Source organism: Miniopterus schreibersii, assembly GCF_964146895.1.
Source record: "Miniopterus schreibersii genome assembly, chromosome: 1".
Taxonomy (NCBI): Eukaryota; Metazoa; Chordata; class Mammalia; order Chiroptera; family Miniopteridae; genus Miniopterus; species Miniopterus schreibersii.
The window spans coordinates 951,664-969,793 of NC_138101.1; the positions used below are offsets into that span (position 1 = coordinate 951,664).

Consider the following 18,130-nt stretch of genomic DNA (forward strand, 5'->3'; position numbering starts at 1 on the left):
TCACAGCCACTTGTTCAGATGCCTTTTGGAGCTGCTACTTGAGGATTCTGGTGGCCTTCTTCCTGAAGGAAGCTTTTTTTTTTTAACCCTCACCTGAGGATATTTTTTTTCTATTGCTTTTCAGAGTGAGTGGGGGAGAGAGAAACATTGATGTGAGAGACACACATCGCTTGGTTGCCTCCTGCATGACCCAGGCGGGAATGGAGCCTGCAAACAAGATATGTGCCCTCGGTCGGAATCAAATCCAGAATCCTTCAGTCCTCAGGCCGACACTCTAACCACTGAGCCAAATCGGCTAGGGCAATGGAGGAAACTTTTAAAAGGAGGGGTAATGGCACTGCAGCTGGTCTCACAGTTGCAAACGATATTTGCCTCCCTCTCTACGACCCATCTTAAGGTCCCCTCGCCCTGGCTGAGCAACTGATGGAGTCACCAAACCCTCATCCCTGAAAGGTGTAAGCCCCTGATCACCATGCCCTTGCTCAGGCCATGGCCGATGTGTGTGCTGTGCAATTTGGGCAGGGGACCAAGAGGTGACCAATCGTATCGCCTTGGTGCCAAGTATGTTTCCCTACCCCCATTACATAACAACAGCGCTAACTTATGCCCAGGAGGTTCATCTGGAGTGGGATGGAGATGGCATTCCTTGCCTGCCTGTCTCTTCGCATAAGGAATTTGAAAAGACCGGGTGGCAGCTGGACCTTGGAATTGAATGGTAATCTTCCTGTGCCCTTCCCTGGTGGGTTGCATCTCAGGGAGTCAGGACAACCTGCTGAACCCAGGGTGTTGGTAAGCATGGCCACTCCTACTTCCACCTCTTGGTTCCCAGACCCCATAATTGTACACATGTGGGACACTGCACCCTGGAGCGTCCTGCTCCATCACTGCAGGCGTCATCCCCGGCACCCAAGCTGTGCCTGCTACAAGCCACTCCACCACTCTATCAGGCTGCTGTTTACGGATGTGTGGCTGTGAGGGAGGCTCAGTCCCACGAACATACACCCACTGCAGCCCCTCTGCTGTAAAGTGGACCCCTACGTCTAATATGACTCTAAGCGGGATTCTGTGTCAGTGGACTGAACACTCTGTGAGCCTTGGATAACAGAGCTCACTGAGGCCCTGCAAACCCATGCCTGGAACACGTGTCCATTCCAGTCCAGATCAATCTCTGTACCTTTGGGGGTTCGGTGTTGTCAACTTGCCAGTAAAGGACTATTTTCCACAGAGGGTGGTACTACTGGGGACTCACGTTTGGTCTGTGTTGGAAGGTTGGACATTCAGTGACACAACAGCTAGATCAGCCCTGGTGAGGGAGAACACCATGCTGTTGGGCCCACACACGGCGTCCACCCCAGCCTCACAGTTACTCCATTAAAGAGCCCTGGGTGCCTGTACTGGGACAGCAGACGACAGAGGCTGGTGGACATCAACTGGCCAAGTCTAATTTTGTTCCTTCATTCAGCACTCTACCTTAGGTAGCGGCTCCCCATGTCAGCTATTACCATATTCTTTAGACTGCTCTTCACTCCTTGGCAGCTAATCCCACTACTATTTAAAATTCTTTAAATGTCCCCTGTTCAAATTACTATAGTTCTGTTCCCTGACTGACCTGTAAATTCATACTCCCTTAACAGGCCCAGTACCTCCTAGCCAGGTCACATTGACTTAATGGCCAGGAGGGAAGGAGGCTGCAGTTCCTGAGGGGCATATATTCCTTTTCAAGACAGAAGCCTCTTGCATGTGGGGGTGGAGCAAGCCAATTCTGCAGGTGCCAGGGATACCTGGGATTCAAGACTTAAATGCACCAATCCACATTAACAGAAGAGCAGCCACTTCTGCAGGTGCCCGGGATACCTGGGATTCAAGACTTAAATGCACCAATCCACATTTCAGGGTCTGGTCTCTCTCCCTGACCAAGGCCTTGAACTTGAGGTAGCACACCTGCCAGGACTAAGTGAGAATCCAACCTTCTCTGGAGCTCGAAGGTAGGCAAGTCTTAGGACTACTGTCCTGGGGCTGCAGGCGGTCTACTTTTAGGCTACCAGGGAAGTTATCACATGTAGCCTTTAACTGCTAAATTATCATCCTCAGCCTTTGTCTTCCCAAAGGATTATTCCCAGCCACAGCCACCAATCCCACTGTCTTCCGTGCAGTACTGTCCCAGCAGCCGGGGCAACAGCTCCCACTGATACAGACCAAACACCCCTAGTCAAAGTTTTAAGTGCACTGCTGCCATTCAGATTCCAACTACAACTGTGATGAAGTCATCGGTGCCAGCCTACCTCCAAACTCCAAAACACCATGCCTGCTCTCTCAGACCACTCCCAGACTAAGCTGTGCCAGCAGGAAGTTTACTGAGGGCTTAGGGGGAGGGGTTGGGGAGCTGAGCAAGAGTTAAAGTACCAAAAACACTTCACAGTAAGTTCTCTAAACTGAGCTGCACAGAATCAAATGCATTAGTTCCAGAAAGGCATCCTGATGATGGAAGAAGTATTTGAACAGAACCTTGTAAAATGTTGACTTCACCACTCAGTTTTGAGTGAAGGAGAGAAAAAAAGGGTAGGTAAAAAGTTTGAAAATGTCACGTTTGGAAGCTATAGTCAGATCTGAATGGGGCAAAAAGAGGGAAAGTGGAGGGACAGGAGACTAAGATGGGCAGGCAGGGACCAGGTAGGAGAGCATGGGGATGTTTCCAAAGATAAATTTTGCAGAGAGCAAGGACAAGAGCTGAGCTAATTCTTGCAAAGGCAAGACAAAACTGGCAACAAGCTGAAGGCAAATAGCAATTAGGAAACTACTGCAAATCCAAGGAGAGAGAAGGAAGCCCTGAATCAGGGCAGTGTGAACTGAAATCAACACCTGGCAGGGTTCGCTGTGGTTGGACATAAGGGTTTTATGTTTATTGGATAGAAATAAAAATAATGTAATTGTTTTCCATATACTCTTGACTAGAATAAATATAATCAAAATAGATCTGTTTTGTCATTTAGTTATCTGTCTTTAAAATTGCAGATTTCCACGAGATGATGGGAATAAAAAAACACTTCACACAAATGAATTGGACTTTAACAAATATCTACCTTTAGGGGCCTCTAACTCATAATTTGTAATGTCCGTAAAAATATTTTTATTTTCCTGGAAAACACCATATTCACCTCTAAGCTCTATCAAGTTAAAATAAAAAAGAATCTGAAGTTACAACAGCTAAGATCTGGAAATAGCCCAAGTGCCCATGAGATGAGTAAATAAAAAAAGCTGTGGGACATTTATACCATGGAATAGTATGCAGCTGTAAAGAACAATCCCTTATCCTTTGGGACAGTATGGATGGACCTGGAGAGTATTATGCTAAGTGAAATAAGACAGGCAGAGAAAGACAAACAGCACATAATCTCACTTATATGTGGAATCTAAAGAACTTAATAAACTGATGACCACAGTAGATTCAATGACAGGGAAGCATGGATCAGACTGATGAATCTCACAGGGAAGGAGTGGGGTAGGTGGGGAGAGATTAACCAAAGAACTTATATGTATATATGTATAACTGAAGGACACAAACAATGGTGTGGTGAGGGACTGGGGAGGAGGGTGGGTCAGGGTGGAAGGTGTCAACGGGGAGAAAAAGGGACATCTGTAATATTTTGAACAATTAAAAATAAATAAAACTTCATAAAAGAAAGAATCTGGATAAATGTGTACTAGAAAACATTATTTGCTCTCTGTAGGTACTCAGACAAAACAGACATGTAATCTAATATGTTCTTAACCATATGCATAGCCTATCATAGCACCAGGTCACCTGACAACCTCCCAATCACCCTGAAAACTCCTCCCCGAGTATTTGCCAAAGGCTTTCAGTGGCACCACTGAACAATAAGCAGGTCAGATGAACAACTGAAAATGCAGGTCAGATGAACACCATTCTGAGTCTAGTTTAAAGATGTAGGTATTGGGTGAAAAGCTGAGCCAGTAGTCACAAAAGACCCAACAACACAATATAATGGCTTCAAGCACAAAAAGTCGATTTATTTCTCTCAGGCTGAGGTGAGAGGCCCCAGCTGGTACAGCTGTTCATGCAGTCACTCTGGGACCTGGGCTCCCAGCACCATGTCCCACCATCCTCTAGGATACTGTTATCATTTGCAGGGTTGGGAAGGAGTCATTTCAGGTTTCAGCTGTAGGGAAGGCAAGAGGCAGCCAGCTAGGAAGCAAGCTGGATGTTCTCAGGCCTACCCTGGAAATGGCACACACACCCCACTGACAGGAACATGATGCTTGGCCACCCATCTATGAGGAGACTGAGCCATGCAGTCTGATCGTGTGCCTCAGAAAGGAAGGTCAGGCTCTGGTGTGGCAAATAAGTAATCTTTGCCAAAAGGCTTTTGGAGCAACACAAAATGTTCATGATGAGGAAGTGAGAGTGGTTGCCAGAAAAAGTCAGGATAATGGTTACACTGAGCAGGGAGAGGGTTTTAAGCGAGAAGGGAATTTTGGTGCTGGCAATGTAAGCGATAGTTACGTGGATGCCCTTATGAATTCCTTAAGCTGTAGTTTTAGTTTTTGCAACATCTTTTTCTTTTTTTTTTCTTCACAGCAAAGGGTTTTAAAATAAAAGATCAATCTTGCAAGAAGTTTATACAGTCCAATCCTTACTGGATATGTATCTTGAAATACCTTAGTCTAGCAGATCAGAAAAGTAGACCCCAAAGTGATATATAACAAAAATGTTTGGTTTTACTTTAGTGTTTGTAATATCAAATATTTGTAGCTTATTTCCATTGATTTCTGAGTTCAAGTTTTATATTTGGTATGAAATGAGCTTTCAGAAATTAAACGCTAATTTATAATACTTTACTTTTAAGATAAGAACAGCTCAGGCCCGGCCGGTGTGGCTAAGTAACTGAGCATTGACCCATGACCAGGTGACCTTTTGATTCCCGGTCAGGGGACATGCCTGGGTTTTGGACTTGATCCCCACAGTGAGGGGCTTGCAGGAGGCAGCCGATGAATAACTCTCTCTCATCATTGATGTTTCTAACTCTCTCTCCCTCCCTCTCTCTCTCTGGAAGCAAGGTGGATGTTTTCAGGCCAATAAAAACATTAAAAAAAAAAAGAACAGCTTGGCATGTGAAAAAGAGTCCTAGAATCATTAGGTCTTACATCCAGCATCATTCATCAGTAACCCACTAACAATCCAACTTTAATTCCTATGAAATAATAAAACTAGTGGAACTCAGTGGCAGACTCTAAGGTGGTCCCATGACCCATGCCTTCTAGTATTCATGCCCTTGTAAACTCCTTCCCCCAAGTGCAGGTGGGACTTATTGACTCACTTCTAAACAACAGAATAAAGATGAGGTGATGGGACGTTTGTGATTATGCTACATAAACCTGTAAGGTCAGTCTTGCTAGGGACACACTCTTGCTGGCTTTCAAAAAGCCAGCACCTATATGATGAAAAGCTGACTATGGCCAGAACCACGAAGAGAGGAAATGAATTCAGCCAAGAACTGTGCAAACTTGCAAGTGAATGCTTCCTTATTCGAGCCTCAGATGAGACTCCAGCCCTGGCTGACACCTGCACTCTAGCACTGCAGAGGCCTCAGCTAAGCTGTACCCAGGATCCTGACCCACAGAAACTGTGAGATAACAAATGTGTTGTTTTAAATCACTAAGTTTGCAGTAATTGTGTTATGTAACAACAGATAATACAGAATCCCTGTGAACATCCACTTGTTCCAAATACCAAACACCTGACAAAAAACAAAAACTTATCTCTTTCCATTACCTACTCAATAAATTTATGAAAACTAGGGCTTTAACAGGGTATTTTAAGAACATGACAAGAGAGTTCATGAGATGGGCTGACTGCCAGAAATTTCTCTCAACAGAGACATTATAACTAACTACCAGAGGCATTTCATTATTAGTTTTTGAAGGGAAGTGCGTTTCCACCTGTCAAGTGCACACTGCTTTTATTTTAGGAAGTATACAGAATAAAGGAGAAAGCTCTTTGATGTTTAATTTATTTATCTTTCTTTACTATTCCCCCCACCAGCACCATTCTCCTTAAAACACTAGGTATGTAGTCCACATCCAAAAATTCTTACCAATTCCTTTATTGGTAACTTCTATAAGACACACAAACAACAGATACCTGAATATAAATGTTAAGTGGGATTATATCTTAATTAAGAAACTACATTTATAATAGTGTTTGCATTGTTTGTCAATACTCTCAATTATTTCATCACAATATAATTGCTCAATTATATCTCACTCACTTATAACTTACCCTGGAGAAAACAAACAACTTATTGGCCCAAACTTACAAATTTTAAATAAAAATTACTGCCCTGGCAGGGTAGCTCAGTTAGTTAGAGTGTCATCCCCACACGTGAAAGTTGCAGATTCGATCCCTGGTCAGGGCACATACAAGAACCAACCAATGAATGCATAAATAAGTGGAACAACAAATCGATGCTTCTTTGTGTCTTTCTTTTTAAAAGAAGAAAAAATAAGTTAAATAAAAACCACTTGGCTAGTAAAAAAAAAAAAAAGCATTCCAAACATTTCACATTTGTGAGCATATGTCACAGCTTTTACTATTATACCACCTCATGAACATATATATAGATTCACTGACCTTTGCCCCCTAAGAGTTTACACATTTCTATGTCAGCATAATATACATATTATCAAAAACACTTCTGTTGTCCACCACACACAATAAGCAAATAGAGTCATCTTCAGTATCCGCGGGGGATTGGTTCTAGGACTCCCAGGGCTACCAAACTCTGTGGATGCTCAAATCCCTTACATAAAATGGCAAAGTATTTACATATAACCTAAACTGGCATAAAGACTACAGCAGGATATGCCTACACATCACTTCATTTGCATGGACTCAACATAAAGCTGGGTATGTGTCAAATTCAAGTTTTGCTGCTTTCCAGAACTTTCTGGGATTTTTTTTTTGCTAATATTTCTATCTGCAGTTGATTGAACGTGCAGATGCAAAACCCATGGATATGGAGGGCTGACTATACTACGTACAGGTTCAATGACCCAAGAGCTAAGGCTGAAGCAACAGGCGCTGTCAAGGAGCGCATATCTTTTGAGGTTACTTAAACAGCTGATCAGATTCTAAGGGAATGTCTGACAGAAATGCCTGGGACAAGGAAAAGTGTGTTACATTTAAAAGCAATTAAGGGCTAAGAGAATGTGAAATTTAGTAAGCTGAAGCTCAGTCATCACTGAATGAGAGGAAAGTGAGGGAAAGCTGGGCTCCATTTGTAGGCCGGCGCTTCCCCACACAACTGAAGTTCTACAGAATAATTTTGCTACATTTCATTTCCAAACCTTAATCTTAAAAGTAACAAAAGACAGAAAGGTTTATAAAAATTACTCACTGTTTTCACTCTCTCTCCAATTCTTAGACTCCACTAAATCACCTGAACGCATAGCAGACATAATCTTCTGAGCAACACTGGAGAGTGGTATCTTACAGAGATCAAAGCCTACAAATGCCTCATAATTTTCCATTTTTCATAAAATCCTAAACATAAGATAAACATAATACCTATATATTAATTTTAAGAATTCAAAATAAACAATTTGAAATTTTTTATGTACTGAGACTTTCATAAAAGTTACTATATTAACAACCAAAGAAATAGGTATAAACTGTCCCCTTTACATATAGGATAGTAAGAAGAAAGCAATGGTTAGGGTCTCATTTGGGGTATTATAAGTAACAAAGTCAAGAACATATTTTCTAGTTAACAAATTGCGAAGCAAGCAATTTACTCAAACACTCCCTGAGGTTTCAAACAGTTGTTAAAAATCTTCAAATACAGCCTGGCTGGGCGTCGCTCAGCGGTTGAGCATCGACCTAGGATCCAGATGATTGGGGTTCGATTCCCAGTCAGGGCACATGCCCGGGTTGTGGGTTCGATCCCCAGTCGGGGGCGTGCAGGAGGCAGTCGATCAATGACTCTGTCTCATCACTGATGTTTCTCTCTCTCTCTCTCCTTTCCTCTCTCTGAAATCAATAAAGATATATTTTTTTAAAAAAGAAAAAAAAGCAGGGACCAGTCTTTTAAAAAAAAAAGTCTTCAAATATACAAACCCAGTAACATAAAAATTATTTTAAACTAACTTGCATAATGACAGACACACAACCTGATATCCTTTCACTTGCACTGCTCAGCTGTACTGAGCCCCTGGGCTGAGCAGGTAAAGGTCTGGAAGGGACAGCACAAATCACCAACTAGCTGGTTGGACATCTAACATATTTGGCGCTAAAAAGAATTTTCTATTTCATTGGCCACGAAACCAGGTGACATTATTTTTTCCACATTGCTGAAGAAAATTTTTCATTATCTATTCCAAGGTAGAATTGGGGAAAACAATTTTTTTTTTCAAGCATATTAAGATCTACTTCATAAATTTTAAGTAATGTACAAATACAATATTTGGCAAAATGTTTTTGTTCAACGCACTACAAAAATTATCAGGGCTCATCTGTCACCTATATATACCCATTTCTGATGGTCACAGTTGAAAATTCCCATAAAGATCACCTATAATGTATAGTTTTGAGGTGAAGGGCAGGTTAATATATTCTTAGAGAAGAATATTCTTGAGGGTACCTATATTTTCCTATAAAGCATAAATGGTATGTAACAGAGGCCATGTATAAATCAGGCATTAAAGAAGCATTTGATGTAATAACTAATACTTCATATCAACTCTTAAAATAATTTCTAAATGTCCAAATACTACACTTGTATCCCAACGAATGCAGTCCAACATTGAAGTATTTTCACACCAAAGAAACTGATTAAAATAGCACTAAGCATCCTTTGAGCAACCACTTCTAAGGAATTTCAAAATTTCATTTGAATGTCATTCATGTGTAAGTCACACTGAAGTTAAAGCAGTGCTGAAATGTCTTGCAGAAATTTTGACTCCCCAGGACTCAGCCTGTAAAATGAACAATGGCCCAAGGAGACTTGACATTTGTTGTGGTCTAAGTAAGAACATTAAGAGTCTCAAAGTCTATAGCAGAAAATTATGAGAAAATACAATCAGAGTGGCAGAATTTCACTTTACAAATATAGACTTGGCTATTCCATATATTAAGATCTACAGTTTTAACAATGCTCATTCAAAGTTCTACAAAATTAAAAATATTTAACAGCAGAAAATTTATATTTCTAAAAAAAAATTAGTAAAGGAGAGCTACAACTCTATTAAAAATAATTGCATTTTATAATGCAGTCATCCCTTTTATCCATGAGGAATACATTCCAAGACCCCTGGTGGATGCCTGTAACCAGACAGAATCCTATATACATAGTTTTTTCCTATACAGTGCATACATTTTCACTTAAGGGAAGAATTTTACGGCTTCTCTTTGGTGTGTTCGAATTGCCAGCATCACTGCTCTTGTGCTCTGAGGCATTAAGTGAAGTCAGGGTGACTTGGACACAATCACTGTGATACTGCAACAGCTGATCCAATAACCAAGACAGCTAAGTGACTAACAGGCAGGTAGCACACAGTGTAGACACGATGGATAAAAGGATGGATTCATGTTCCAGACTGGACGGAGCAGGCTAGTGTGAGATTTCAGTGCACTATTCAGAACGGCGCACAATTTAAAACTTATGAATTGTTTTATTTCTGGAACTTTCCACGTAATTTTCAGACCATGGTTGACTTCGAGTAACTGAAACAGTAGAAAGCAAAGCTGCAGATAAGGGGGCTGCTACTGTAATGTGTTTTCCCTATAAGTAAAAAGTTACCAAGACTAAGTGCCACCAAGCAGATGTTCAAGTCATATAAAGCACTGGTACTCTGAACAAACATGCTATAGAAAGGAAAAAAACAAATTGATATAATACTTGAATTCATTAAATGTCCCATTGACCTCAAATTTAAATTTTTAGTATTTATTAGCTATATTCTTCTAATATGTAAAACATTAAAAAACAGCATATATAGTAAAGATCCAGTATTTAGTAATTTTCAATCTTTGAGACCAACAGCCTTAATTTCTGACTGCTTTTCTAAATTCTCCACAATATCTTTCAGATAATCTTCATCTTTAAAAAAATATACATATAATTCTCTTTCCATTTGATGCAGTTTATTAGATGCCAAAATTTTTCTTTTTGTCTTCACATCAGCAAGAATGTCAGTGAGAAGATGATTTAGCTTATTCAGTTGAGACTCAACTTGATTAAACTGCTCTGTTAACTCCTAAAAGGAAAATAAAAATGCTTTTAATGCAAGAGCTCTATTTGCAACACCAATTATAAATTTAAAATGTAACTTACATGGAATGAATATAAATGATATAATTATTCCCACAATTTTAACAATAAATGAACCTCAAAAATCCATAGGTTTAATATAAATTTTATGTAAGATCAATTGCAACAACTTCTGATAGGCAATTTTAAGTGATTCAAAACAAATTCTTACTCCCTAACAAGTATCTGATATGTAAAAACTGATCTACATATTCATACGTTCAACAAATATTACTGAATGCCTACCATGTTCCAAGTACTGTTTTAGACTCTACGGACTGTAAGAAAGAACACCATCTCCTTCATGGAGCTTACATTCTGGTTAATTAATCAAAACTTGATTTAACTTAATCTGTTTGTTCTACACATAAGAGGAACCGAGAAAGCCTTGAAATAAAGCAATTACCAATAAAAAATTACCTCAACAAAAATCTCTATTTTTCCTTTTTCAAGTTGTAAAAAAATTACATGACATTCAACAATCTTCCTCACTTCCTAACATTAAAAGCAGCTTATTAACAAGTTTCCATGGCTTTCTAATCAAGTATTCTGCTACTATAAATTTACAGCCAGTATTACCTACCAAAGAGGTTCTCAGAAAACCTGTAGCTCTAACTACCTCATAACCTTCCACAGCTTCTCAGCATGGGCCACAAGCATGGTCATAACCTGGGGTACTTGTTATGAAAACAGATTCTTGTACCACATTCCACACTAAGTTACTCAAGCGCTGCAACAGGAACAGGAAGCTACATTTCAACAGGCTGCCTGATGATTCTAATGTACAAGATCAAGAATGACAGCTTAGCCCCACCAGCGTGGCTCAGTGGTTGAGTGTCAACCCATGCACCGAGAGGTCACTGGTTCGATTCCCGGTCCGGGATATGCCTAGGTTGCGGGCTCAATCCCCAGCAGGAAGCGTGGAGGAGGCAGCTGATATTTTTCTCTCATCACTGATGTTTCTCCCCCCAACCCACTCTCTCTGAAATCAATGGAAAAAGTATCCTCAGGTGAGGATTAGCAAAAAAAAAAAAAGTAATCAAGAGTGTGATAAATGATATAAAAAGACAAGCAACAAATAAGGAGTAAATACATAACACATATATAACAAAGGATTGGCATTTAAAACATAAATATATCCTACAACATTTTTTTAAAAATATATCTTTATTAATTTCAGAGAGAGGAAGAGGGGATGGAGGGAGGGGCGGAGAGAAACATCAATGATGAAAGAGAGTCATTGATTGGCTGCCTCCTGCACATCCCCAACTGGGGATTGAGCCCGCAACCCGGGCATGTGCCCTGACAGGGAATTGAACCCCGACTGCCTGGAACCCAGGTTGATGCTCAACCGCTGAGCCACGCCCGGCTGGGCATGAACATTATTTTTTAAAGCATTTTTAATTACTACAGCAAGCACCCACCTGATCACTAAGCAAAAGCTGGTTTCCTCCTTGATACAAAGCACCACGAAGCAGGTCCACATCATTCTTCAGTCTGGACAGAAAGGAAGAATGTTCTTGAGCAGATACTGCCAATTGATCTTGTACTAAAGAAACATCCTGTTTTAATTTCTCAGCCATTTCCTCCAGGTTTCCATGGGTTATAAACAATTCTTTTTTCTTATTCTCTCCTTCTAAAAGCTGATAGAGCCTAAAATGTGGGAAAAAAAATTAGAGAGAAAAATCTCGCAAATCAGTAGTTTTCAAAATTACAATCTACTCCATGGGGGTATCTTTGGGGATAGCTAACAACTTAAAAAATATTAATCTGTCTGCTGTTAAACCAAGCAACTGAAAACATTCCAACTAAAATACTATCTCATTAGAGAAATACATTCAAATTATTGTATATGAATCCCCAGTTTTCCCATATAAAAATATAAAATTTTTAAACTTTAAACAGCCATTAACCAACTTCAAAGTACATTTCAGAGATACCTTCCAAGAAAACACTTCTTTCACAGAATACAACTATGATGTAGCAGAAATAGCAACGAACTTGAAATAAAAGCCCATGGCCTAAGTTCTGGCTGTTATGTGAAACCAAGGTTAAGTCAACCCTGATACTTAATGTTCACATTAATATCTACCTATGTTAAAAAGTGGTAGTGGATTTAAAAGAGAATATCTGAAAATATAAAAAATGAAAAATGTGCCCAGCCAGTGTGGCTTAGTGGTCAAGCATCTATCCATGCACTAAGAGGTCACTGGTTTGATTCCTGGTCAGGGCACAAGCCAGGGTTTCAGGCTCGAACCCCAGTAGGAGGCATGCAGGAGGCAGCCGACAGATGTTCACCTAGCATCAATGTTTTTCTCTCTCTCTAAAACCAACAAAAACATATTTTTCTTAATGTAAAATGTTTAAAAAGTAAACAATAAAGAGCTACATAAATAGTAATAGCAAACTTGCTACTCCAGTCTTGTCCATATTTGGTTGACTAAATTTCTGATGAGCCATGAGGCAACTTTACCATTTCACACATTAATGGCAGAAAAATCCTACTGGGCAAATGAAAAAATGAGAGGCAGCACCTTCTCTACGTATCTGACCAAAAGGGTATGCTCTTTTCCTTATAATTATATATGTTTAATTATTTTAACAAGTTACAACAGACCTCATAAAATTGGTCAAGCCCAAGGCTGCCAACTTCGTTCTTGTCGAAACTACACTATTCCAGCGGGCGCCATTCACATATATCATGATGTCAATGCCACCCTCTGGAATTGTGCAATGAAGCAGCCCTATCTATGCCCCTCATTTCATTAACAAAGTAAAAGGATTAAGATTATTTTCTTGTCCTAGAAAAAAATCAGTAGGATCCAGATTTTTGAGGCCTTTGGCTTTAGCCGTCCCTCTCTACTCCCTTCTCCAAATGCAGCCAATTCTCTGCCCAGCAATGCCTACTGTACATAAACTGTATCCAAACCTCCTGCCATAAACTCCTGCCCCCAACCTAAAATAAGGGCTGAATAACGATGCTAAAGGTAAGGCCTGGTACATACTCATTCCTCCAACCCAATCTTCTCAGCTCTACAGAAGCTACTCCCACATTTAACATGAACGGTAAAGGGAGCAAAGCATTAAAAAGGAGAAAGCGGCATATGAAAGTGAAATAAAAAGGCTAAAAACAAAGTGCAAATCATTTTTAACCTTCCACAATTTCGGTTCAAACTCTCTCTAGTATTTTACAAAACAAAAGGGAAAATACTCACTACAGAAACGATGAAGCCTACCTGTGAGCAGAATAATCCTTGGTATCGATGGTATTCCTTGGATTTATCTGCTGGGATACTGACGGGTCTGCCAGCAGTTCTAATCGCTGACAGAGCATCGTGTTACTTTGGCTAAGTTCTTGAACCAAATTCTCAAGATGACGGTGTACGTCCCAATGCTTCCTCAGTTCAATTTCATATGATAACTGCAGAAGTTCAAATGATGCCTTTTGCTTTATCAACTGGTTTAAAACTAACTCTTGTCTTGCTGTGTAATAGTCTTGTTTGGCAATCTGCAGATCAAAATCTCCCTTCACAACTGGCATATTCAATAACTGGGCATTTTCTTTTACCACAGCAGGCAAACTTTTGTCTTTTATATGAGTAATTTGTTCTTCGAGTTTCAGAATCTGACTGTTCAAGCTAGAAATTTTAGCATCCAAATGATCTTTTCCAAGAGCCTAAACAAAGAAAGCAATTACATTTCAAACTGTAAGAATAAAGTTCAAATAGTTTTAAAATTATTTTCACTTTCTATTTTAGGTTAGCAGATAATATGGTCAATAAAAAAATAATAATTTCCTATTAGCAAAAGCCAAAATCACAGTTTAAAAAGTGTGGACCAAGTCAAGGGTAAAGCCAGTATGAACTGCTAAATTTTAATGCTATTACTACCACATATATACACTAATGGCTACCAAGTCACAGATCTTGTCATGCTTGTCTTAATCAATAAAAATTATGAGCACACTACTTACTGATTGGAAATGTATGCTATTTAAATTTTTCTCAAAATTAAAATAATCTCAGTAGCTAGTCTCCTAGTTTATCAGCTGATTTTGGGAATTCTAAAGAATGACAGGACTTCATAATTATTCCAAAGTTCGTCAGTTACAATAACTAATTTAGTGCTGGTATTCCGTTTCAGAATTTTCTAATTTTTAATTTAATTTTATTGAATTTAGAAAGGAAGGGGGAGAGGGAAAGAAGAAGAGGGGGGAGAGGGGAGAGAGAAACATGGACTTGTTATACTTATTTATGCATTCATTGGTTTATTTTTTTATATTATTTTTATTGATTTTTAGATAAGAGAGAAAGGAGAGGAAGAGACAGAAACATCGATGAGAAACATTGATTGGTTGCCTCCTGCAGGACCCCTACTGGGGGAGCAGGCCCACAAATCCTCCACATATCCTGACTGGGAAACAAACCAGCGACCTATTGGGGTCCACCGGACGGCCAACGCTCAATCCACTGAGCCACACCGGCCGGGCCATTGGTTGATTCTTGTATGTACCCTCAACAGGGACCAAACTAGCAACCTTGGTGCATCATGGCAACGCTCCAACCAACTGAGCTACCCAGCCAGGGCTCAGAAAGTTGTGTTTTTACTCAACGGTCTAGTGGTTAAATTATCAAGAAAGCAAGCTCTCCAAGTTAGCAAGTGGGTATCTGCAACACATCTACACATTCTCAACAAAGAATCAGGGTTTCATTCCACTGAACTGGATCTCTGACTTCATTAGCACCATACTCTCATCAGAGCAAACAAGGCAGCAATAAGGTTCTTGACTCAAAGTTCATACATCATAAAGAAGGAAATTTCAGTGCATCTGTATCTGAAATCAACACAAACTTCAAGTTCATAATACAAAAACATTGTTTAATGTTAGTTACATAATGTGGTTGGGGTTATAATTACTATATCTGCCCTCCACTAATATGAGGATCTCTTTGTATGAAGCACCGACTGTATCGCAACTAAGCACTGAACAAAGAAAGAAAACGTAAGGACTCATTCTATGCCCCTTTCAAAGACACTTTAACATCCCCCATCACTAACAACAATTACACTACCAATCCGGACTCATTTCTCATACCTACCTTGCTGCTGAGGCTTTGAAGATTCTCCTCTGCCCATTTGATACTCGCCTTCATGCTCGAATTGCGTGCTTTCAAGTGAATTAGCTGATGCTGGGCACAAATGTACGCCAGCTGCAGCCTGGCCATCTCCAGCCGTCTCTCCTCGAGGATTTCCTGGTTCTCACAAATAGATGGTGCTTGCACATCTAAAAGCTGAAAGTTTTCTTCGTTCGAACTCTCGACCACTTCCTGTACGCCCGGAAAGAACTGCTTCTTGGTGTACAAGGTCAATGCCGCTGTGCTTTGCTCTTCTTGGCTGAGGTATTTTTCCAAGGAAAACTGAGACAGAAACACCCGAGCACTTGCCTCCTGGCCCAAGCTGGACGGCGTGAGGAACGCGGTCAGCTTCGCAACCCCGTCCCTAAGGGCCTGAAGGTCGTTCCTGACCTTGGCGATGGCGGCCTTCAGAGCCCCTTGGCTCTGCTGCAGCGTCCTCGCGGCGGCCGCGTCCCGGGCAGTGACCCGCAGAGACCTGCGCCTCGTTTCCGAGGCCGTCAGCTGGCACTGGCGGCGGCGCTGGATCCTGAGGTCCTTTAACTTCTGCAGCGTCCGAACCTCGCCCTCCAGCCTCCGCAGCTCCCGGTCCTGCGGGGCAGGCGCCCCCAGGCTGGCGGTCTCGCAGGTGCCGAGCGCCTCGGCCAGCGCCGCGCCGTCCAGGACGGGCCGCCCCGAGCGCTCCAGCGCCCCGAAGGCCGCCAGCTCCTCCGGCGACAGCGCGTTCCGCTCGCTCACGGCGCCGCAGAACCACCTCAGGAACGACGCGCCCTCCGCGGCCTCGAACAGCCAGTCGAAATCCTCCCCGTTCAGGGCGCCCGCGCGGGGATAGCCGATTTTCCGCAGCGTTTCCACGAAGTCTCTCCCACAACTCATGGCTTAGCTACTCGAGCGTCTGTCCCCGCCGGGCATAGGGTGTCGCTACTTAGAAAATAAACCCAAATGCAGAGCAGTACTAACGTTCGGTCCGCAGAGAAGGGGAAAACTTCCGGAATGTACGACGACTTCTCCTAGGGGAGGAAAACACAAGGTCAGGCCCCAGGAGGGCGACTTGGAAAGGACCCGCAGTCAGGGTCAGCGACTCGGGACCTCGGGCCGAGGCCGGGCAGCGCGCGCTCCCGCCGGGCGGGGCCTCGACGCCGGGCGCGTCCAGGGGAGACCCGCCTCCCCAGGCCGGGGGGGTCCAGGGCGGAACGGAGCCGAGGCCGGCCCGCGGCCGCCTCCCCGCCTCCTACCTAACGGCAGAAATACGCGCGGTCAACGGAACCGCCCCGGCCCACGGAGCCGGCCTCCGCCGCTCGCGCCCGTCACCGTCCGGACAGGGCCACCCGGTGCCGGGAAGCCGACGCCTCGGGACCCGGCGGGACGAGGCGGGACGGGGCGGGACGACCTAACGCGCCAGGGCCAGCGGGGGGGCGGGTCTGCCACTCACTGAGGGCTCGGCCCGGGTCCGTGTCCGTGAAACACGCGTCCACACGCCACCGAGGCGGCGCCGAACCGATCCGCACAACCCGCCCCGGGACGACTGGCGCTGCGGCGCTCGGGGCGCCCGCCCGCGTCCCCCCCGAACCGCGCCCCGAACCTCAACCGCGGCCCCACCGCGCCCCGAACCTCAACCGCGGCCCCTCGCTCTCCTGCCCGCGCACCCCCTACCGCGCCCCGAACCTTAACGGCGGCCCCTCACTCTCCCGCCGCCACTAGCGCTGCCCCGCGGCCTCCGCCCGCCCCCGCGGCCCCGGCTTCCCGACTAAGCCGTGCAGCCGCTGCCCCCGCTCCCCAGGGGCGCCCGGAGAAACGAGGCGGCGGCCGGGCGGTCGGCGCCGCCCCCACAGCCCGCGCCCCGCGCCGCCCGGAACCGCGAGCCCGACGACGCTCACCTCAGGAAGGTCCGTCCGCGCCCCTCGGCTGCCGCCGCCGCGCTCCGCGCCTCGCACTGCCTCACGGGAGCGCATCACCGCGCGCGCGCAGACGACCCAGTCGTCGCGGGGCGACCGTCTGCGCAGGCGCAGAGGGAGGGCAATTCCTAGCAGGGCACGAGCTGATTGGCTTCCTGCCTCGGGGGCGGGCCCGAGGCGGGGCGGGGCCAGGCGCGCAGCGGGGGGGGGGCCGAGGGCCGGGGGTTCGGACTCCCGGCCCGCGCGCGGCCCCGACGTCCTGCTGCCCGCTGCCCCGCGCTCTCCCCGCGCGACCGGCTCCTCCGCTCAGTTCAGCTTCCCGCACTCCCGGCCCCAAGCCCCGCGCTGCAGTGAGAGGCTTTCAGGGGACCCGCGGCCGCCGGCGCGTGCACCGCGCCCGCCCTCTCGCTCGCCTGCCGCTGCCCCGCAGCCCCGGCCCGGCGCCCGCGTGCGGCCGCAGCCCCGGGAGACGTCGTGGGAGGGAGCGGGCCCGGTGCCCTCCTGTGGGGCCCCCGCCGAGCGTCCCCCGACGGGCGTCGTCTGCAGTAGCGGGCTGAGCGTCGGCCAGCAGCTGACTTTCTCGCCCCGCGGTCGCGTTTTCAAAACGTAGCTGAAGCAGCCGTTTGGATCTCGGTTTCCGGAGGACGCCGGCGGGCAGCGGGCAGCGGGCAGCGGGCGGCGCGGGAAGAGCGCCCACGTCCGGCCGGAAAGCCCCGCGCGCTCGGTGGCCGCGCTGAACGCAGACCCTCGGGCTCCTGCGTCTCGGACAGACAGACCG

At 44.5% G+C, this 18,130-nt stretch overlaps 2 protein-coding genes across 2 annotated transcripts in view; both read right to left on the bottom strand.

Annotated features, from left to right (window-relative positions):
* The window catches only part of POLN (DNA polymerase nu), a 74,866-nt gene extending 66,956 nt beyond the window's left edge, over nucleotides 1-7,910 (bottom strand). Inside the window, exon 1 of the mRNA XM_081158255.1 lies at nucleotides 7,416-7,910. Within this exon, the coding sequence (XP_081014381.1) occupies nucleotides 7,416-7,548 (133 nt within the window). The 5' untranslated portion in view covers nucleotides 7,549-7,910. The remainder of the gene's footprint in view (nucleotides 1-7,415) is intronic.
* A 517-nt stretch (nucleotides 7,911-8,427) lies between these two features.
* On the bottom strand, nucleotides 8,428-17,441 carry HAUS3 (HAUS augmin like complex subunit 3). The gene is made up of 5 exons (XM_081158240.1): nucleotides 17,335-17,441; nucleotides 15,425-16,467; nucleotides 13,562-14,001; nucleotides 11,750-11,978; nucleotides 8,428-10,272 (listed from the first exon to the last, which is right to left on the bottom strand). The coding sequence occupies exons 2-5, from the start codon at nucleotides 16,331-16,333 to the stop codon at nucleotides 10,039-10,041; spliced, it is 1,812 nt and encodes a 603-aa protein (XP_081014366.1). The 5' UTR covers nucleotides 16,334-16,467; nucleotides 17,335-17,441; the 3' UTR covers nucleotides 8,428-10,038.
* Between the last annotated feature and the right edge of the window lie 689 nt (nucleotides 17,442-18,130).

Coding starts and splice junctions, on each gene's coding strand:
- HAUS3 (XM_081158240.1), bottom strand. CDS start 16,333: ATGAGTTGTGGGAGAGACTTCGTGGAAACGCTGCGGAAAATCGGCTAT. Junction 14,002..15,424: donor TTCAAAGCCTCAGCAGCAAG/GTAGGTATGAGA, acceptor TTCTTTGTTTAG/GCTCTTGGAAAAGATCATTT. Junction 11,979..13,561: donor AAGGATTATTCTGCTCACAG/GTAGGCTTCATC, acceptor CCCACATTTTAG/GCTCTATCAGCTTTTAGAAG.